The sequence below is a fragment of the Podarcis erhardii genome, assembly GCF_964252035.2.
Source record: "Podarcis erhardii genome assembly, chromosome: 2".
Taxonomy (NCBI): Eukaryota; Metazoa; Chordata; class Lepidosauria; order Squamata; family Lacertidae; genus Podarcis; species Podarcis erhardii.
The window spans coordinates 61,496,979-61,520,051 of record NC_138498.1 but is presented as its reverse complement, the minus strand read 5'-3'; the positions used below and the strand labels follow the sequence as shown (position 1 = coordinate 61,520,051).

The 23,073-nt window shown below is 39.5% G+C and overlaps 1 protein-coding gene across 4 annotated transcripts in view; it reads right to left on the bottom strand.

The window, feature by feature from the left end:
• Positions 1-23,073, bottom strand: part of PKD2L2 (polycystin 2 like 2, transient receptor potential cation channel) — a 34,368-nt gene that overhangs the window by 6,402 nt on the left and 4,893 nt on the right. For all 4 annotated transcript variants that reach the window (XR_014153460.1, XM_081850369.1, XM_081850371.1 and 1 more), the window contains 10 exons: positions 16,186-16,442; positions 13,333-13,554; positions 12,142-12,370; positions 9,317-9,487; positions 8,080-8,261; positions 7,216-7,336; positions 4,434-4,535; positions 1,701-1,777; positions 464-518; positions 60-139 (listed from right to left, as the gene is read on the bottom strand). Coding sequence is in view for 3 of the 4 variants with exons in the window: in XM_081850369.1 (XP_081706495.1) it covers positions 60-139; positions 464-518; positions 1,701-1,777; positions 4,434-4,535; positions 7,216-7,336; positions 8,080-8,261; positions 9,317-9,487; positions 12,142-12,370; positions 13,333-13,554; positions 16,186-16,442 (1,496 nt within the window). In the remaining variant the exon portion in view is untranslated. The remainder of the gene's footprint in view (positions 1-59; positions 140-463; positions 519-1,700; positions 1,778-4,433; positions 4,536-7,215; positions 7,337-8,079; positions 8,262-9,316; positions 9,488-12,141; positions 12,371-13,332; positions 13,555-16,185; positions 16,443-23,073) is intronic.

Genomic DNA, 23,073 nt, shown 5'->3' with positions numbered 1-23,073 from the left:
CATGAATCCCAGGCTGAAAGGGTTGAAGACAACAGTGACTATGACACTAAGCAGCATACCTTTGAAATTCAGTGTAAGAAACTGCATTCTGAAGTCCTGCGGATGAGCTACCATAAGATTTCCGTTTCCTGGAAGCATCCTGTAGAAACACAATATTGTTTACACAAAGAAAAACAGCCATCATTAAGTCACTTTCCCATGTTCACGTGTTGCATTGCTCACATGCTCAAGTCGCATTATACAAAGTGCAGAAGTATAAAAGAAGAAAGGACTAGGCATTTTCTGTCCTTAAAACACATTCCTATTACTGATCCATACAAACACACACTACCTGAAGAAAAGAATGTGTGCAGGGTCAGATGAATGCTAGATTCTACCAGAGAACAGCCAAAAAGAGAGGGAACGTGTCTGTAGTCTTGTGTGCAGAATTCAGCATCAAGTTTTTAGAGGAGAAGAATCTTACCTTGTCCAAACTACCAACTCTGGAGAGGCTCTTATTCACATCTGTCCTGGAGCTTCTAATTGTCATGCAATAAAACACAGTACACAATTACAGTCCATATTATGGCTGCTTCCTGATACAGCAAGGGTGGGGAACCACTTTGGTCCAGTAGGCTGGATCAAGCAGTGGCCAACACACTATAGGCCAATCATCCAATATCTTATGATGTTGGGTGATCGGATCCCTGTAAAAGGCAGCAGTGCTCGCATACAGCATTAAATGCAAGTCCCACAGGAAAGGAGCAATTAGGAACACACACCTTACTGTGCTCTCCCGACAGTCCCTTGGCATTCATGGCTTTATCAGTCCCACACCTCACGTCATATGACTTCAGGGGAGTAAGAGGTGGGCAACACCAGCTCAAAACAGCCTTTGTGGGCCAGAGGTTCCTCACTGCTGTGAAACAGCTGAGTGAAACTGATGTCAGCAAACTACAAAATGGAACCTGGTGTAAAATGTAGATCTTTTTTTGTGTGAAAAGAATTAAGTCCCCACTTCTTCCCAAAAAGCCTGAAGGCAGTTAATCAGTCAATTGATGCTAAAGGATGACTGAACAAAGCTCCATAAATTTAGGGTCCTAAAAAGTTATCCCCACTGCTCACCCACATCTCCTCCCACATCACAATTATATCTAGTTAAAGAAGATGCATGACATGATTATTATTGCCGTTCAGCATTTACCTGCCCCTCGCATACAGCAGCCAAGGAAGTGGTAAGATGTGGTAGAAAGAAAACACTATTTTCAATAACACATATTCAACCAAGAGATAAGAACAGACATAGGATGGCAATGGCTATACATTTCAGGAAACGTCTAGATTGATTGACATTAAATTTACATGTGACAGGACTGGGAGTAGATTCCCCACCCCCTTATTTCAAAACTTTAACATGCCGTCTAGCAGCACTGTAATCAGTTTTGCCATTTGACTGCAACAGAACATGGATTCTACCATATGCTGCAACAGCAACGGAATTCTCTTGTGAGCTTTCTTTCTATCTAAATAGTATATATATACTGTATTTACTTGAATGTAATGCACACCTTTTTTGGCCTAATTACGTCATGAAAATTAGGGTGAACATTAGATTTGATAGTGTATTAGATTTGATTGCAAGCTTGAAAAACACAGCTGACATAGCAAATACTTTTTTGGTTTCAAGGTTTTGAAAACTGAGGTGCACATGTGATTTATACCTGCTTACTCCATACAAGTCTTCTGTCTGTGATGTCTGCCTCTTCAGTTTGAGTTTGACTAGAGCTTTATTGTAACTCTAAGTATAATATAAAGAAAGCACTGTTAGGTGGATATCCCAAAACCATGGTTTGGCAATATATTCATTATATCTCACTGAAATGTCACAAAATAGTGAATAAGCTTCTGAGTTGTCAGAAACTTTTTCAAATGGGTGTTAAGCAAAACTGAGTGGGGAAAGAGTGAAAGCTGAAAATGATGCTGGAGCCTCAAAGTTTGCAGTATGTATGAGTCTTAAGAGGGAATGCTGATGTGTTAGGCAGATGGGCATAGGAAACCAATGAGAAGGGGCAACATAGACCCATCAAATCCTGAATCCCAACCGTTTTGTGCTGGTGAGGGTAGAAACGATGGGACTGGTTGGAGGGCTGACATATTTCCCCAAACCCATCCTGGGCACATAGCAGGGGAACAGAAAGGATTTGGGTTCAGAGGATGCAAAGATTTCCTGGATCCACAGATATATACTTTCCTACTGTTGGAGGAGGAATAGTTGAAGTCCTGCTCTGCCCAGATACAGTCAAAGCTATAAAATTCTATAGCCACTGGGATGCCATTCCAGAGACAGAGAATTGTACCCTTAAATTGGATGCAACTCTGGTGAATGCAAAACAATTTCAGTATGCACCATCTTTGGCTACTGTGCCAAACAAGCAAGCTGCCTCTTCCCATCTATTTTTATACTATGAAAGGTAACACTCAGATCTGTCTCCAGCACAACTTAGGACACACAAATTTCTTGTGAGGAAGAAAACAGAAGCAAAAAAAAGTGGTACTCTTTATAAGTGATTAAGGAGATTAATTTTAAGCGGCATACTGGGTAAAAAGACACAACTGAAACATCAGGGGGAAAACCTTGGAAACCATTCTTGGTGATGGATGGTGCTGTGAAGGACCCTGAATGAGAGGCAGGGAAGGGAAGATCTGCCAGGGTGAGACAGTAGGAGAAAAAACGAAAGCTCCCTGGTGAGAGCTGGGAAAGTCTACCACTTTCTATGTGAGGGTTAAGAGCTACCTTTGAGAGAGGACTCTGCATTTTATTTTATCTTTCTTTTATTGTTATTGTTTTTATTTAATTAGTTTCTTTTATTGTATTATGGAAAAACTTTAATAAAATTGTATGGGGGGTGGAATAAAAAGTTGGCTACCATTCTTGTAACTGTCCTCACAGATTTTAGTTGTTGTATGTATTTATCAAAAACCATTGTCTCAATACATTCAGTGCTAAATAGAGGCTGGGCTGTGAAAAACAGCATTAATAAACTTGGGTGGGAGTTCTATGTACTGGAAATGTCCATGGTATCTTTTATAAATGAGCCTCCTTAATATTTTCCCCATGATCATATCTGAGCAATAAGCAATCCTTGGCTTTTAAAAATGAGGGAATGCTTTTATTTCAAGATGTTAGAAATTAAGACACCTGTCACTTGAACATCCTATCACAGAATGTGTATTTCTGCACTCTGTTTTCATCCTCTAGATGCTCGGTTGCTTAAAATAAAGCAGCCTTTCTTCAAAATCCCAATAATAAGGATAAGAAAAAAAGTCAACGGAAGCTAAATTAGGTACTATGTTACACTGGTGAATTTGGGATTAATCAGGCTTTGAACAAGCATGAGGCAGAAAGTGTTTGTAGTTTCTGAATATGCAGTGACTGCAAATATACACCTGGCAAATGAATAATAAATAACAGCGACTTGGGGGGCTGATAAAAACCCCTGCTCTTAAATAAGAAAATCTCACATGAGATTCTCAATGAAACCAGATTTACATATTCATCAGCCACACCAAACACATGTTTCTCCCTATCACCAGGCTCTGCACAACCAAATGGGGCATTGCTAGTAACCTGCTTGAAAATATCATATGGTCAAAAAGAAGACATGGGTAATATAAAGAGATGCAATGAGTTTTCACAAGTCACTAAAGGTGTACCACATAATCCCAATGTAGGGATGGTTGAGCCCCTAAATACGAAGATAAGGTTGGAATCATGTGGTGACTTTCTTATTTTTCCCAGCCTCACAAATGGAGCCAACCAGAAATGACTCTTTGATTAGGAGATGCAACCCAAACAATGAGGTGACAAAACCCCATTCATTGTCTATGGAACCACAGACCCATTGAAGCCAAGTGAATTGCATCTCATTTAATTGGAACTATAGGAAGTAGTACCGGGTTGATCCTTTAAAGGACTTTATGAATAAAGCAAGTAGTCAGTAACTACTCATTATAGATTCTATTATCTATGATTAATATAGTCACATGATTAAGCTGACATATGAACAAGCTTTTGATCACACACACAACCACTTAGCTCTTCCCTTTGTGTGAACAGAAAATAAGCCAGGAAATTTTCCATTAACTATAATTTCCCATTTTGTCCTCATGATAGCTTTGGAACAAGCCAGGATATTAAACCACTCCAAACCATTATATGAGTCTTAATATACTTGTTCGTCCTGAAACCATTAACCATTAATTTCCCAGTCAGGATGAGATGGAAAGATTTCCTGTCTTGTTTACTTGCTCTAACAAAAGGAGCAACAAAGTGGCTGCAGGTACAAAATGAAACTTCTTCACATCTCATCCTATTATGCCAATATATGATTAACAAGCAGCCATTATTTTGTTGCTGACAATGGTAATATGAACAAACACCTATAGGTGCTTACCTGTTTAATAAGATCACTGATCTCAAATTCTCTGCTTGGGATGACTGAAAAATCAGCTTTCACTTCAGAGTATGTGTCATTAATGATTGCCAAGAACATGTTCTGTGCAAAAGAGAAAGAATTTTGAGTCACAAAATCAGAGGCTGAACTTACAGGAAGGAGTCTCAATGGTTATTTAATCAGATCCATTACAGTCAAAAGCAATGATGCCAGATTAGTCAATACAACAGAGCAGCGATTAGAGTCAACAATATTTGCAAGGTGCAGTGAATAAGAAAAATTAGTACATTCATAATAGAAGACAACTCACCAACCTTGCAATATAGTGGCTAATAGTAGTTTTTATTAATTTTACAACTCCTTCCAAAGTTCCAATATTAATATGATGACTACACCCACTATTTTTTTCTCCGTTTGTCCAAGGGGATCACATCAATTGCTGGTTAGCGCCCTTGATGAGGATTTTACTTCAAAATTTTGTGTCATGTTTAGTACCTTAGTAATGAGGTACAAATCAAACTTGATTGCAATTTTCCTCATGATGTTTGGATGACTACTACAAGATACACTGTCCATGCCACCTGAAATGAGGGGCAAGGATGTTTTACTGGTGAAAAGATTCCATTCTGTATTCTACTGTGCCCTTGACCATTAGGTACAGTCGCAAACGACTCTGGGTTTGCGGCGTTGATCTCGCTTTACAGGCTGAGGGATCCAGCGTTTGTCCGCAGACAGCTTCCGGGTTATGTGGGCAGCATGACTAAGCTGCTTCTGGAGAACCAGAGCAGCACATGGAAACGCTGTTTACCTTCCTGCCGGAGTGGTACCTATTTATCTACTTGCACTTTGATGTGCTTTTGAACTGCTAGGTGGGCAGGAGCTGGGACCGAACAACGGGAGCTCACTCGGTCGCGGGGATTCGAACTGCTGACCTTCTGATCGGCAAGCCCTGGGCTCTACGGTTTAGACCACAGCGCCACCCGCATCCCCTATTTCACTGTACTTAACCATCTCCAATTAAATAAGTATGTCACACTGCTGCTCATCATGATGACAGACTAAGTGCTTGAACCTGCCCCTCAGCATAGGCTGTGAATTGGCTTACAAGTAAAGTTGTGTGCTATCTGTGTGCAAAAAGACCCCCAGGTATGCACAGGAATAGGAAAGTGGGTAGGTCAGATTTCAAAAGATAATGGGGAAATGATGCAGCATGGATGTAAGCAAAGGCTTGCAATGGAAATACAACTGGGCTTACTTCATAAGACTGCAGCCTTAACAAAAGCTTTACAAACCTCTATTTGGGAAAAATAAGGTTGGGATGACTGACTGATTTAGTTTTCTCATCTTCTAACATCCCAGTGGCAAATATGAAAATGTGCACCTACATTTTATAATCATGCCTACTTTTACATAAGCAACTTAGCTCTGCTATTCAGTATTCAAGGTTTATCACAGTAAATTGGCAGGGCAACATAATCAAAACAAAGTATAAAAAAAGAAAACTCATGCCCCACCTCGAGTTCTCTAACTTTACCCGCTAAACCTGAGGGAATAGACAAATAAGAATGGTAAGCCTTTCTAAAATTAGCTCCTTGCTCCACAACATTTGCAGTCTACCATCTCTCAATCTCCCTCTTGTTGCATCCCTGCTTCCTTGCCACATCTCCTTTTTCCCTGACTCATTAACAAACCATTACTAAGCTTAGCACTGCAAGGACTGCTGAAGTAAGTGTCAGCCCTGAATGCTTAAACAGCAGAATAATTTAAAGTCATGCCTCAGTGCTTTACAAATGTATCTCTCAAAAGAAATTCCAGCAGAAGGTAGACCATATTGCACTTCTGTAAGTGAGTGGTCTCAGGCCACTTTTATAGGATATAAACTATCTGACTTTTAGAAGGCATATGAAGGCAGCCCTGTATAGGGAAGCTTTCAGTGTCTGATGTTTTACTGTGTCTAATGTTTTAATTTGTTGGAAGCTGCCCAGAGTGGCTGGGGCAACCCAGTCAGATGGGAAGCATATCAATAATAATAATAATAATAATAATAATAATAATAATAATAATAATAGTTGTTGTTGTTGTTGTTGTTGTTGTTACATACTTCTAGGGCCCAAAGGGAGCTGAACACCACCGGGAGGGCCACACAATTCCCAACCCAGCTGTACACAGATACCTGGAAGTGGGTCTCACTGAACTCAGTGGGACTTACTTCCAAATAAGACATTCATAGGATTATACTGTTGTTGCTTTTGTTGTTGGCTTTCTGGTGCTCATGGTTTGCATTAAAATATGACAACTTTGGTGAAATATATATAACAATAGTCTTTCAGCTTAATACGCAAAGATATAAACACGACTTTTGCTTTCACTCTTCCCTTTGCACAAGCCATGATTAACTGGAAAGTCTCTAATTAACCATAATTACCAGTTTTATCTAAGCCATGAAACTATGGTTACCAGCTTGAGAACAAACCACAGTATTAAAACAACTTCAAATTGTGGCTTGGAATATGGTTAATTGAAGCTTTCCTGGTTTATTTGTTTGCACTGCAAATTGAAAAGAACAGTACTTGACTATGCTAAAAAAAGGCACATTGATATCTCAGCATATTAAGCCAATATATGATCATTTAAACACTGTCCCATAAAACTATGAACATGTGTACTATGTTTTATTACTCTGACACCAGCCCAAATACAGAGATTTAATTACTTTGTTTGTTTGTTTGTTTGCTTGTATATGTATTTGTATTTAATTGGAATTATCTAAAACACTACTTACCAGCAGTACGAAGAACACAAAGAACACAAATGTGATGAAGTAAATTGGCCCAAGAATTCGATTTGCATGCTCTATTTCGGCAAAGTTAAAATCTCCAAGCACGATGCGAAATTGGGTAAAACTTGAGAGGGAGAAAAAATATAGAAACGGTCAGTATACAATATTCTTCTACAATTTATATTGAGTTAAATCTTATGATACAGCTTATACTCAGTTTTAAAATATCAACCACTGGCTTCCATAGATTATCTGTTCTGAGCTTTCAAACCTATTTCTATAGTGACTAGCTAATTTTATTATTATTAAGATTTTTACCTTGCTCCTCAGCATAGCTCCCAAAGAGTGTATAGTGGCAAAACAATTTAGACATAAAAGTTTAGAACAGCCTTGCTCGAACTGATGCCCTCCAGATGATTTGGACGAGACCTCCCATCATTCCTGACCATTGGCTATGCTGGCTGGGGTCAAAGCATCTAGTCCAAAACACCTGGAGGGCACCAGGTTGAGAAAGGCTGGCTTAAGTAACAATCCACTTTGTGCCCTGCATGCAGAAATGTTCATTCACAGTCATCATGTCTCCCTGTACCTGGATGAGAACTGAAGCGGGAAGGGTTTGGTGATATATTGTTGTTTCAGGTGCGAGCTCCTTTAAAATGGCTGTGAGTAAATGGGTCACTTTGCCCACCCAGTAAAGATTTGCTGTGCCACCATTGCCCATTCCAGCTGTATACTTTTACCAGGCAGCTCAGATATCCCACAACATGCCATTATTAAACATTTCAGGCACTCTTAGCACTTCACTTAAGAAAATTCTGCTCCAACTAATCACAGAACTATATGAAGACAATCTGGAAGACTCCATACATGCAATTCTGAAAAGTGGAAAATTCGTCCACTTGAGACCCGAAGACCAGGTAACCCAACTGTGCGTATGCAAAGAAGATGATAAAGAACATGATGGCAAATCCGATGATATCTTTAGCGCAGCGGGATAGAGTGGAAGACAGCTGGGTCATGGTCTTGTTAAAGCTTATGTATTTAAATATCTGGAAGAAAACAGAACAGGATACATTGTGGTGGGACAAAGACCAAGCCAACAGAAGGGGCTCAAAGTTACCTGCTTAAATTTGGCAGGAAACCAATACTAAACTGGATGAATATTCAGGTGAGCCTGAAATGAAATAACTAGAGAAATGAAGTTCTTTATAAAAGACATATTATTTTTAATTTTTATAAAAAATTATATTCCATTCTTCTAGTGCTTATAGATCACTTCCAGTGCTCACACAGTTCCCTTTTCCAGAGGAAGGATTTCTGCTGGAGATTCTATATAACTCTTTATATAAATTAAAATAATCAGTATTGGACGTACTGAATGGTAGACCTTTAAGCCCAATTTCAAACATTACATTGGTCCCTAGTGTGAGATCCCATGCTACTCTGGTAACCTAACTGAAACTGCAAAAGAAGAGCAAGCGATGGGGACTTTCTCTTACAGCACTTCCAGTTTAAGTTTCAAAGAGAAAATAAATGTGGGAAATGCACAAGCTCTTTATTTAACTGGAACATGACATTCTCTCCATGGAAATTCCCTTCTGAACATTACACTAGAACAGGGTGTTCTAATCTTTTTGGACCAACGGACATATTTGGAATTTGGAGTAACTGCTAGGGCAAGTGTGACTGTATGACCAACTTTGACCAATGGAAGATTAGTGAAAAGTTAACCCATTTTCTTAAAGCAATGCAAGGCATTTCATGGTCACATTAGCAGTCCATAATACTACACAACAGCTTTCCCCACTCCTATACTTTAAGTAGGCTGCAATTTTAGAAGGAAGGTGATAAAGAACATGACAGTGGATGTTACTAAAGTGGCATTTTTGAGGGTCTCCCTGACAAATAATGTACTATAGTCCCCTAAGGGATAAGCCTTGGCAGAGATTATGAATGTGGAGGAAAGAGGAAAATATCTATAAACACCTATGCAAACATTCTTCAGATAGCTCTTTAAAATCTCTAAGAGAAAATTTGAAAATTTTCTGTGAGAAGTACGAAAATAAAACATTGTTAATATATTTAGCAATGTGAGCAGCAGTACCTTTATCCATGCAAAAAATACATTCACTGAAATCATATTATTGTAACGGGTCTGCCAGAATGAAAGGAAATTAAAGTCTGGATAAGCTTCTGAATTGGAGAGCAGACTTTCCATCAACCTGGACACTTCAATAGTTCGGTAAACATTGAAGAAAATAGCAAAAACAGACAACTGGAGGGGGAAAAGCAAACATTTGTGAGGTTACAATTTATATTTTTCTGATATATTATTCATATCTTAATGAAGTTGATTGATAAAGGGCTACGAGAGGTCAACCATATCTGCCTATAAGCCAAATATGCATTAAAATGTATGTAGGGAGTAAATAACAACAACAACAACAACAACAACAACAACAACAACAACAACAACAACAATAATAAATTTATCATTTATACCCCACCCATCTGGCTGGGCCTCTCCAGTCACTGTGGGCAGCTTCCAACAAAGGAGTTAAAATACATTAAAACATCAATCATTAAAAACCTCCCTAAACAGGGCTGTCTTCTAAATGTCAGATAGTTGTTTATTTCTTTGATGGGAAGGCGTTCCACAGAGCGGGTGCCACTACCGAGAAGGCCCTCTGGGTATCTGAGTATCTATATAAGGAGCATTTTATTTTATGAAACACCATAACTCATGCTCTTCTTCACCATGAGGGTAACATTAATATTTTTCTTCAGGCATGGAATATTCACATCTTAGTTGTCACCTGAAATGGAATGTTTTAGGGTACATGAAGAACTCATTTAAGTTTTATTACTAGCTTAGAATGGTTTCCCCTAAAAGGATTCTGTGTGGGGTGAGTTTCCCTCAGATTTCCGTATGAGTCCCAGAATTTCATTTATTTACATACAAAATGAGGATTAAGAATTGCTGTTGTAATTATTACAGTTTGCAAGCAAATGTATTTACATGTTTGTGTAGCAACCTCAGAGACTGAAAACAGCCCTTCTCCCTGTGCTGACAGGATGATGACATAATGATTTGCCTTTTTCCAGATATTGCTGAAAAAGTCTCCACCTTCTGAACTAGATTTTCACATCCCTTCTCTGTCTCTCTTTCTATCTCTGCATCTGTCTCTTTCTTAAAGCTCTGCTGTCACCTGGAATGCCCCAAAATACCGACAGGCCGTTAAAATGATAAAGTGGAAACCTTTTCGGTGGAAAAAAGATAGGGACTCTGTTTCTTTAGCTATTGTTATAGAGCTGCCATTCTTTATCCATCTGATGTCGCCTTTTGGGGACTGCAAAATTCTTGCCATGACACAACAGGCTTTTTGAGGATGGGAAGTTTGCACCCCTCTCCCCACATGAACCTACCCAGACACTGCAATCATCATCTGAGACATTTCTTCCATGAGAGGCCAAGAGGGCTCTTCCCTTGTGGAATGCTCTCCCCAGGAAGGCTTGCCTGGCCCTTTCGTTATGTATCTTTAGGTGCCAAGAAAAAACGTTTCTCTTCTCCTAACCTTTAGCTAATTATACAATTTATGGCCTTTTAAACTGTGTGGAGGGGTACTATACTTGTTTGTTACTATGTTATATATTTTTGCATTTTTATATTGTAATCCTCCCTGTAATCTTCAGTTGAAGGGTGGTATAGAAATTTAATAAATAAAAAATATTTGGATGGGTGGGGATCAGGGAACTCTCTTTTTACTGTACCCCAATTACTAGGGAGTAGTAGACAGCAGAAAACAAGAAATAATCCTATCCCTGCTAAAGGCCCAAAAGAGGTATCAGACAAGCTTGTTCCTAATTTAGGTATCAATTTTCCTCCCAAAAGAAAGGTGATATCTGTCCTATAATTCCTGCTTTTTCATCCTAAATGGGTGAAAGCAGATTGCAAAGAGACAATTGAAAGCTTTCCCTTCAATTTTCAATTAGCTGCAGTTTAGCATTATGCCTGAACTATGGTTGAACTTAGCTATGGTTTTTGAAAGGAGCCACCTTAATAAACAAAAGTTTGAAGTTAGTTTCTTTCAGTAAACCAGTGCTTTTTTTCTATAAAAATTGTTTAGGGGTACTCTTATTTTCCTACTCATACTGAAATACTGCCCCTCGATGAGGCAAAACTTAGATTCACAAAATGTTTATGGGTATGTGTACCCCTGCATACCCCCAGAAAGAAGCACTGCATTAAATCATAGGTAAATTTCAGTTTTTGACATAACACTAAACCTTAGCTAGTGAATAATGGAATCAAAATCTGGAGGAAAAGGGAACACATGAGCTCTGAGGCTCTTGGCACATTCTTCTAATGAAAAGCCAAAGTTCAACATTTTATCTGACTGATCTAGTGGCACCCAAGGAAACCAAGACTGAGCAGGGATTGCTATCCATGCCAATGGATTCAACATAAATACAGCACCACTCTGAATATAATAAATTTAATGTAGCCAGGTTCTTATGTAACTGTGGAAAAATAAAACACTAAGAACTTTTTCAAGCACTTTACTTTAAGGAAAGCAGGGAAACAAAATTATTCTGATTACCAGTATGCTTACTGTAAATCATATACAAGCTAAGTTGTGGATGGCCAGGAAACACTGAATGTACACATTGATCGTGAGCCTTGCATTTTGACTGCTTTGGCCTGGTTTTCAGAAAAGAATTGCCATGTGTAAAACACAGTTAACTGCTATGTTTCTCAAGGGGCAGAAACATACTAAATGTGAAGCTGCGAATGTTCCTTGCCCAAGGAACATCTACCCCTCTTCCCAGTATTCCCAGCTCTCTCTAGTGGCATAATGGAAAGCATCCTGTCCCCACACCGCAATATGGTTTCTGTCATAATTCTTTTTTGTAATTTCTGAGACTTACCAGGAGCAGTAACACATCCAGCCAGTTCCAGGCATCTCTAAAATAGTCCTTTTTCTGTTTCTTTAATTTTAAAACTTCTTGGATGGTGAAAGTGAAGATGAAAAGACAAAAAATGACTTCACAAGAGGCCAGGAAATAATCGTAATAGCTGACGTATCTGAGAAGCTTTACAGAGTGGAACTGCCAGGAGGGGATTGCACCACCTGTTGCAGGAAATTCCACAATGAGCCTGTGAAATGAAAGTAAAGGAGGATGCTATCCGGTAACACATAAGACTGATTCCAAACTGCAAAGCTCACCTGGGGTAATTTCAAAGGCCCCTGAACTATTATTACCTCTCGATCAGTTGTAGCTAACCTCTGGCTTGGGGGGCTGATGTAGTCCCCTAAGCAAGTTTTTCTGGCCCCCAAGACCCCACAGATTTTGGTAGTGGTGGCAAAGGAATAAAAAATATAAACAGGCATGAACTGCAGTGGGCCAAGAGATTTAAACCCCTCGGCCCAGTCCAGTGCCCTGTTGAAGATGCATATCACACCCTTCCACTTCATTTGATGAGCAGGGAAGGTGCAATAACTCCATTTCTCAGTAGATCAGTGAGGGCTCTGTACCTATGTGAGCGTGCACACATGCATTCTGTGCTTGTGTGAGTATAGGATGCACATACCCACTTTTGGTCACAATCACCACTAGCATGCACCTAGAGAACAGTCTAAGGATGTAAGTAGCTACTGAACCAAGAAAAGCCAGCCACTTCTGCTCTAGATATAATGAGGGTTTTGTTTCTTGACAAGTTTTAACATGTTTCGGTTTTGTGGATCCAAAAAAAAGCTGCTGCTCTATAGCATTCAGTCAAGATTTCAAACTCTGGCATCAGTGGAACTTTTAGGAAATGAAATGAGATACAGTCCATGCAGTGGCGGCACCCTAGATTTAATGCCTGAAAAGGCAAAGCAAAAGTCAAGGGCTAGAAGAGTTTGTATGCTAAACCAGCAGCAACTGGAAGGAGTGGAAAGAAGAAGGATTTGATTTGCGTAGTAGATGTACCACAATTTTAAGTAGCCTGCACAGGGTGAGATTCGTCCATTCAGCAACAGAGTAGAACATGCCATTATTACTTTATCAATAGGACTGGTAAGGCGATTACTTTATCTTGAAAACTGAATTTTAAGAACAGCAAACAGAAGAGCTCACCTGACCACACAGAAGAGGTTTACATTGGCATTATACATTGAAAAGTCAATGAAGATAACCCTTGTTCCTCTGGTGATCCAGTTATGTTTCTTGAGGAAAGCAAGTTTTGCTGCACTTTCTGCCTTTGACTTGGGCAAGGTGAACATAAATCCTCCACTACTGTATAGCCCAATAAGGCCCCAATGCCATGGGGAGAGTGATTTAGAAGTGGAATAATGCCACCTGTAGGAAAGAAGGGAATTGAGGCACTTCAGTTTACAGAAAGCATCCCCCCCATTTACTTCCCAAGGATTTATTCAATCACTCTTAGCTTTCCAGTGCCTTTTTGACAGAAATAGTTAATTGAACACTGCACACCTGCTATTCACGGTAGAAACAAAAATCTCATTCGTACCAGTTTTCTCCCACCCCCATCTAGATCAGGGCAAGGGGGGTGAAGGGTTAAAGTTCCCCTTCTCACCAGGCTCCCAATCCAGATGGCCCCATCCCCTATCCCATCCTGCTATTTACTTTTAAAAATTCAATCACATGAATGCAAAATTCCATGGATGACATCTTGTCTACTTTGGTATACAGCTTTAATTCTTTTTTTGTGGGCTGTGTATATAGTACAAAGCACATTCCCAAAGAATTCTGGACACTGTAGTTTGTTAAAAGTTGCTAGAAATTGTAACTCTGTGAGGGGTAAGCTGCAGAATTTCTTGAAGGAAACAATGTGCTTGAATGTGGTTTAAAAGTAAAGGCATAACTCCAGTTGTACATACAGGCAGTGCACCAAGATGGTATGGTCAAGAAGGGTGGAAGGGCTGTGTTGGGAAATGTAAGCTGTGTAGAGGCTTGCCATTTCCCACAACAGCCTGTTGGGCTAACTGCACATATGCCTATGAATGTGTGGCAGGGGATGCAGAGCAATAATATTGTGTTGAACCCTATAGTCATCCCACGGTGCACAGGGACTATACCGTGTTGTTAAATATATAAATACCTCACATATCAATTTATATGCCCGAAACGGTGGCAACCTAAGACAATACCAAAACAATTTTACAAATAATATCAACAAAGGTGCTTTAGCAAACATTTTAAAAACATAAAACAAATATCTATTATCTGGGGTAATTTAAAATAAATATTCAGACACTGGGGCGACATTCAACAAAGTTTTACTCAAAGTAGACCCACTGAAATTAAAGAACATTACTAAGTTAGGTCCATTAATTTCAATGCATCTACTCTGAGTAAAACTAAACAATGTTTACCAGTATTGGAATAAACCAGTCTATGAAAACATGGTTCAAAGTTTGTTTCAGATCTTAAGTTGGTTCCAGCCCTGGTAACCATACTTTCCTGACTTTGATGTAACTGAAAATCATGATTAATAAACCCAAGGAGTCTTCAGTCCTGGTACACTGAGAAGCAAGGGACTTACATAGACCTAATTTTCTTGTGAGTGCAGCTGGCAGATTGTTTCTATACATTCCCCTTTTTTCAATCTTAATATGCAATTAATCGCTATTCTGTTGGTTGCTATCCACACTAATAGGTGGAAGTTGATGGAATGTATCTGTAATTTTGTTTTCTCCTTCCTCTCAGTCACTCCTCCCTCACCATCTATGGCTCGTTTCCATTCTAGACATACATGCAGTTATTTCTGTATCTGTGCACACGCATACCTTCCTCTTAAAAAAACAAAACAAAACCGCAAGAAGAACATACAAAGAAGCATAACTAGTATGTTTCACCATGGGCAAAGTGGTGGGTTGTAGATGGGGGAATGACACTAGCGCACACACCAAAAAATCAATCTGATGTGGCTGTACTCAGTTAGGTGTCATGCATTCTCTTGCTTTCTTTTTCCTAGCCCGGAAGCTTTAACACTAATATGGTACCACTGAAACAATTATATTTAAGGGATCTAGGCAGGAACCATGAAATTCTAGGTCACTGAGGCTAATGTTTGTTCCTGGACAACTTGTAGAAAGTTTAACACAACAATGTCCTTTTTTAAAAGCAAGTTGGGCCCAGTTTGGTCTCATCAATTTGCAATAGCCATGGCCATTCTTTGTGCTGGTTGGCAGGGTTTCCATAAGAGCCACACATACCCATTAGCGGCCATGGGGCCCCATGATCCTCCCACTCTAGCTTCTTACTCATGTGGCGAACAGCTGGCTAAAAGATTTAGCAGAACTCCTGATGAGCCAAATTTTATTTTTAATATAGAGGTCTCTGATATATGAACTGTGAACATGCAGCAATTGGTGGAAACAGTCACAGTCACATCATTGTGGCCACCAGAAGCAAAAAGGCTAGATTGTACTTGAATGAGAAACAAACAGAAGTAGGGGACCGCATATGACAAACTACGTGCCAAAAATATGTGCTAATGTGTTCCATACCAGCAGTGACTGTAGGTGCATACTGGCTCCTTTTGACTTCAGAGTTTCCACAGTAAGGGGAAATGGACTGGCATTTTTATTATGATGTTGTGTGAACCATGCAAAAATAATGAACAACACCAATTCCACAATAAATTCCAATCTAGAAGCACTGAAGGAGGGAAGGGGTAGCACAGACACAAGGCTCGTGCAAATATTGTCTAAACTAAGGCAGCGTTTGATTCACCCTTATACGGGACAAGCTGATGTAGGTGCAAATCAGCAGGGTGCCACTACTTGAGCCCCTTGACACATATTGTTTCATTTATTTACAGTACAAATGCATTAATAACAAAATTTCTCAGTGCTCCCTAAGGAAGCCAAATCCCACTATTAAACTTATTTTGCTAAAGTATGTGTACAGTATGTTCAGATACAGTCAGAAGGAGCAAGGAAAATAAAATGTCACGATACTTACTCAGAGGCATTCTTAAAGCCAAATGATTGTCTATCCTCATGTAAATACTGATATTTACCATAACATTCTTTCATAAATGCCCGGAAAGAGGGATAGATAGAACATGTGTTGTTACGGACTTTTAGTTGTCGAATTCGAGGTACTCCTAACAGTAAATTCTCATAGTAGATAAGTGTGGTGTTTCTTTCATTGGGTGTGGAATTGCTGTTGTACGAAGTGCCCCAATCAAGGCCATCCAGAAGTGGTCCTTCTATAAACTACATTGCATGAAATAAGCAGAAAATAAACTTTTACCAGAAGAAATTCATCATCTGAAACTCGTTTACTTGGAATCAAATATTATTTGAAAATCCATTGTTACACCTGGGAATCTAGGAGGCACAATGGCCTTATAAAATGTTTGTTTATCTATTTTGTTTTTTTTTTGTACATCTTATTTGGACTACTATAAAAAACAACCAATTGATTTCACTTGGCAGATTAAGAGGTTTAGGAGCACTTCACCTATCCTGGTCAATCACAGTTAATAGTTTACTGTGAATGTGCCAATCTGAGCTGCTTTGCTCCTCCTTGCTAGAACATTGAAGAAATAAACCAAGATCCTCAGCTTACTATTATGTATGAAACCAGGTGTCAAGGTTTGTTTTGTTCAACCAAACTGTTAGGCAAAAATGAGGCAATCATCACAGAAAGCAAATACTGCAGGCGGCAGCACCTGCTGCCCCAACCATTTCTCCTGAGCCTTCTGGTTATTCTTCCCTGTTGGAAATCAAGAGCTGAGTGTTCCACACAGCTTCTGTACATGTAAAGGGCTTGGGGAGGGGAGTCTGTCCTTTGCAAAATGCCTTGGACAGCCCTTTACGTAAGCAAATAACAAATCTTGCCTACAGATCATGGTTTGTTGGAAGTGAAACAACTCATGATTCTACGTAATGCACAAACAAGGCCATAGGTCCTTCAATATTAATTCTTTATAATGGCACACTGAATTCCACTAAAAACACTGGTGATGGTCTAAAATACTATAAATGCAGACACCTCTTGATGTCTTCTGTTAAGGGATGTGCCTCATGCACACAGAACACATCAATAATGTTTTGTTCGTGCATAAAGGGACCCCTGACCATTAGGTCTAGTTGTGACCGACTCTGGGGTGCGGTGCTCATCTCACTATATTGGCCGAGGGAGCCGGCATACAGCTTCTGGGTCATGTGGCCAGCATGACTAAGCCACTTCTGGCAAACCAGAGCAGTGCACGGAAACACAGTTTACCTTCCCACTGGAAGGTATTTATCTACTTGCACTTTGACGTGCTTTCGAACTGCTAGGTTGGCAGGAGCAGGGACCGAGCAATGGGAGCTCACCCTGTCATGGGGATTCGAACCGCCGACCTTCTGATCGGCAAGTCCTAGGCTCTGTGGTTTAACCCACAGCGCCACCCGCGTTCCCTTCTGTTCATGCATAGATTTATGTAAAACCAGAGGCCCTTCATTTGCACAGCAGCTGTTGGGTTGTGTTCAGCATCTTTTTGTTATCTACAGTAAACTCTAAACTATAACAAACTGTGAAACAATAACATATTACTGATTACTTAAATTGCATCTTTCTTCACAGAAATTAATGACACCAGATTCATCTCAGCACCAGACATAAGCATTACAGACCTCAGGTGAAGGCTGTTGTAAAGCACTTTATCACGTGACATCAGCTTCAGCTGGTGCCTCAGCTGTGCCCTTATGCTCTGGTAACCTCTAGGTTAGGTAAGTTCATAAGGATGGAGCAGCACATTATATGTAGAGCTGCCTCTGAAGACGGTTCAAAAACGTCAGCGGCCAGGCTGCTTATTGGGGCAAAACAGTTTGAGCATATTACAGCAATCCTGGTCTGACTGAACTGATTACCAATTAGTTACTGGGCCTAATTTAAAGTGTTGGTTTAAACCTATAAAACCTTAAATGGCTCAGGTCCGCAATAACTCAAGGACCACTCTCTCCATATGAACCTACCAAGACCCTGAAATCATTTCGTCTCAGGCCCTTCTTTGTGTGCCTCCTCCACAAGAGGTCTGGAGGGTGACAACATGATAATGGACCTTTTCCACAGTGGCTCTCCATTTGTGGAATACTCTCCCCAAGGAGGTTTGGCTGGTGCCTTCATTATACACCTTTACATGCCAAGAAAAAGCGTTCCTCTTTAACCAGGCCTTTGGCTAATTGACATCTAATGCCCTTTAAATGTGTTGTGGAAGGGGGGATTATTGGGTTGTCTTTATTATTATTATTATTATTATTATTATTATGTATTTTTTATTGTAATTTTATGTTGTAAACTGCCTTGAAGGTACAGGGCAGCATATAAATTTAATAAATAATAATAATAATAAATAAGCATGTGGCAGCTATCCAAAAAGCAGGTGTAAGGCTTTTCCCATGTAGTCACCCTATTTGCATACAACATATCACATATTTGCATACAACATATCACAAACGAACTTAGAGATATCCTTCTGCCACTTTCCAAAACATACCACTTTGTCCACAATCTGCAGGGTCTGAAACAAGAATAACATTTTCGGCAAAACATTCATCTTTATAGCTGCTATTCGGCCTAACAAGGAAAGTTTTAGTCTTGTCCAAATTTCCAAATCCCTTTTAATTTCTGACCAACATTTCTCATAGTTGTCCTTAAACAAATTCAAGTTTTTAGAAGTCAGGTACACCCCTAGGTATTTTACCTTTTTAACCACATTTAATCCTGTCTCTTTCAAAAACTCATCTGCTTCTGTAGACGTTAGGTTCTTTGCTAAGACCTTAGTCTTTTGCTTATTCAACTTAAATCCCGCCACCCGACCATAATCAGAAATTAAATCCAAAACTCTTTTTGTGCTAGGAACTGGCTCCTGTAATGTTAATACCAAATCATCTGCAAATGCTTTCAATTTGTATTGTTTCACTCCAACCTCAATGCCCCGAACTGACCGGTCCCTTCTAATCATGTTCAAAAGCACCTCCAGGACCGAGATAAACAATAATGGGGATAGAGGGCACCCTTGTCGTGTCCCTTTTTCAATATTGAATTCCTCCGTCACCACATTGTTTACTATCAATTTAGCTTTTTGATCTGAATATATTGCTTCTATACCATTTTCAAACCCCCGTCCCACTCCCATCCCTTCCAAATTTTTCTTCATGAACATCCAAGAAATGTTGTCAAAGGCTTTCTCCGCATCAATAAAAATTAACACCGCTCTAGTGTTAATATTTGTTTGTAAGAGTTCCAAAATGTCAATAATGTTTCTCGTGTTGTCAAACAAATGCCTACCCGGGAGAAAGCCTGCTTGATCTTTATGGATCACTTCGTTCAATACTTTTTTAAATCTATTAGCCAAAATATCTGCAAAAATTTTGTAATCCACATTTAGGAGTGAGATGGGACGGTAGTTCTTAAGTTGAGTCTTTTCAGTTTCTGTTTTAAGAATCAATGTGATGAAAGCTTCTTTCCACGTTTCTGGTGCCTTCTTACCCTCCATGATCTGGTTACATACCTCCATCAAGGGTTGTATCAAATAGTCCTTTAAAACCTTATAATATTTGGAGGTAAGTCCATCAGGGCCTGGAGATTTGCCTAGTTGGAGGTTCTGTATGGCACTCTCGATTTCCTGCTGTGAAACTTTAACATTCAGGATTGTTCTCATTTCCTGGGAAATTTTTTGTAATCCGTTAATTTTAATAAATTGATCCATCTCAGATTCTTTCTGCGGCCCTTGTGCATAAAGATCTTTGAAATATCTCTGGAAACATTTCCTAATTTCTTCAGGCTTCTGAACCATTCTCCCTTCAATCTCTAGGTTTGTGACTGTATTTAGTTTTTGTCTTTTTTTCAACTGCCATGCTAGCAGTTTCCCACACTTGTTAGCTGATTCGAAAGATCTTTGTCTCATTTGTTTAATTTTCCACTCCACTTCTTGATTTATCAGTTTCATGTATTGGGCCTGGAAAAATTTCACTTCTCTCAGCACTTCCTTAGACTTGGGCCTGGATCTTAATTTCCTTTCACCTTCACTTATTCTCTCCAGTATCTTCTGCTTCTTTTCATTCCAGAGTCTTTTCTTTACAGTGTTTTGTTGTATTAGAAACCCTCTCATGACCGCTTTACTTGCGTCCCAGATTGTTCTTTTTTCCACCGTAGTGTTTAGATTTATCTCAAAGTAGTCTTTCAAAGTTTTTTGGGCCTTCTTCACAATCTCCTGATCTCTAAATAAAGTGTCATTCATTTTCCATCGGAAGGATCCGGTTATGTTTAGTCTCAATTCCATTTTCAAAGCATTATGGTCGGAGCAAGTTTTTGGGCAAATTTCCACTTTTCTAGTTTTAGGTGCCAGTCCTTTAGTTGTCCATATTTGGTCGATTCGTGTCCATGACAGATGGGCTTCAGAAAAGAAAGTTCCTTCTTTTCCTAGGGGGTTCTTGACTCTCCATATATCAATCAAATCCATATTGTCTGTCATTTCAAAAAAAGTTTTAGGTAGTCTGCCTTCTTTTGTTATATTTGCACTCTGCGACTTATCCATATTTACAGAGACAACCCCATTCATATCTCCCAACATAATAATGTTGTTATAGTCTAGATAGTCCAGTAAAATCTCATGCAGCTTCTTAAAAAATTCCGATTTTCCATCATTTGGTGCATAGATTCCTAATATCAAAAATTTTTCTCCATGTGTATAAATTTCAATAGCCAAGATTCTGCCTTGTTCATCTTTAAATAGAAATTTCGGTGACAGGCTCTCCTTTGCATATATCACTACTCCTCTTTTCTTAACTCTGTCCGAAGAAATAAATTCTTGGCCTAGCCTTTTGTTAATTAGCACTTTCCGATGGAGCCTTGTCACATGTGTTTCTTGCAGGCAAATAATGTCCAATTGTTCTTTCTTCAAAATGTGAAATACTTTCCTTCTTTTTTCTGGAGAATTTCCGCCATTTATATTCCAACTAAGAAGTTGCAGAGACATCCTGAATCAGTTTATAGGCCTTACAATGGGGTGTCTAGGTCCCCCGTTCCCGGCGGTGGCAGTGATGGTCCAGCTCCAGGCTGTTTGGTTTCTGGTAGTGGAGGTGGCCAAGACGCAACTGCTCCTTTCTGGAGGTCTTCCCCATTGTCGTGAAGAAACTTCTGCTGGTCCTCTGGTGTTCTGATTCTTATTTTCCTTCCTTTATAGTTAAATGATAGTCCTTGCGGGAACTCCCACCTATAAGGGATTGTGTTGTTTCTCAACAGCTTTGCCAGTTCTATGTATGAGGCTCTAAGATCCAATAACAATTTGGGTATATCTCTGTAAATTTCAGCCTTTTTACCTTCTATCTCTAGAGATTTTTTGAAATGTAGGCCTAGTATCTTGTCTCTTTCTTCTCTTGATCTCAAAATAACCAAACAGTCTCTGGACTTGTCTTTCTTCACCGATCTGCCCAGTCTAAATGCAGTCACAATTTTAAAGTCTTTATCCTCTTCTATTCCCCAAAATTTGGAGAATAAAAGTGTCAAAAATCCCTCCAAGTTGCCTTCCTCCAATTCTGGGACAGCTCTCAACCTAAGGTTATTCTCCTTGTTTCTCAATTCCACCATCGACAGGTAGGCCTGTTGTTCCCCTACCTGTCTTTGCAGAGGCTTGATTTCACCTTTAATCTCATCAACTTTTTTACTTGCTTGCTCCGCTTTTTGATAGGCTTCCACAGCTAATTTATGATTTTCAGCTGTAGCTCCTTGTAAATTCTCAATTGCCTGTGTATTCTGAGAGACCTTTTCAGATAATGCACCAATAGTAGTTGTTGCTTGGTCTATTTTTAGTGATTGATTGTCCACTTTTTGATTTAAAATTGCTAATTGTTCTAAAATTTGTTTCAAAACTGTGTCAGATCCTCCTGTTGCCATGTCCTCTTCAGCAGGCTGTTCGGCCTCCACCTCCTGTGCTGTCAGGACGGTTGGAACAGATGATCTGCGATGATGAGCTAAAGTTGTTTGGACAAGTTGCACAGGTTTCCTTTCTTTTTCTTTTTCTTTTTCTCTTTCTTTAGCTTTGGCTGCTCTTGTTTTCCCTGTGCCACTCATTCCACACCTGCCTCTTGTTCAAGGTCAAGTTATCCTTTATTCCATGAGAAAGCAAGTCCAGAGTACAAACAATTAAACCACAGAAATTCCAAACAAAGTATGTTTCCCAGGCCTCTGTAGCTCCACAATCCTCTAGGGGGAGTATCTTAAAGTTTCAGGGAAGGAGAGGATTTTTCCGCCATTTAAAGTTTCTGTGATCTCTTTTTTAATTTGTAATTCCAAGACAAAAGGAAGGTTCGCAGAGTCCTCTACTTTTTAAACTAAAGCCGCTAGGAGCCAGAGTGGTAATTGCAACAGTGTTTTAAACATTTAAAGTCTCAATATATGTAGCAACTTAAAATCTTGTTACTGTAGTCCGCAGTTTGACAGCTCAGTTACGCACTGACAGCCCGACGACTTGCGTTCTTGAAACAAAGTCCCAAATACAAGTCCCATAGGCAGAAATAAGATCTCTCTTAGTCTTTTAAATAAGAAGACTGCAAATTCTGTAAATGCACAATAGTTCCACTTTACCAAGTTCCCATTAAACGCCTCAGCGCTCCTCTATGTCTATGCTTTGATCTTGTAAGCAGTATCGGGAGACGGACTTCCTTTTACTCGTCTCCCGTTTTCAAACCCGGAAAAGAGATATTTTGAGTCCAAATTGTAGTTCACTTTACTCACGGGTATGTTACTTGCCAAATTGATGTTCACAGGAAGAAAGGTCGGCGCTCATCAGCAGCAGCCGCGCGGCTTCGCCTCCTGCAGAAAGAGCGATGAACTCACAGCGCCGCTCCCCCTTTC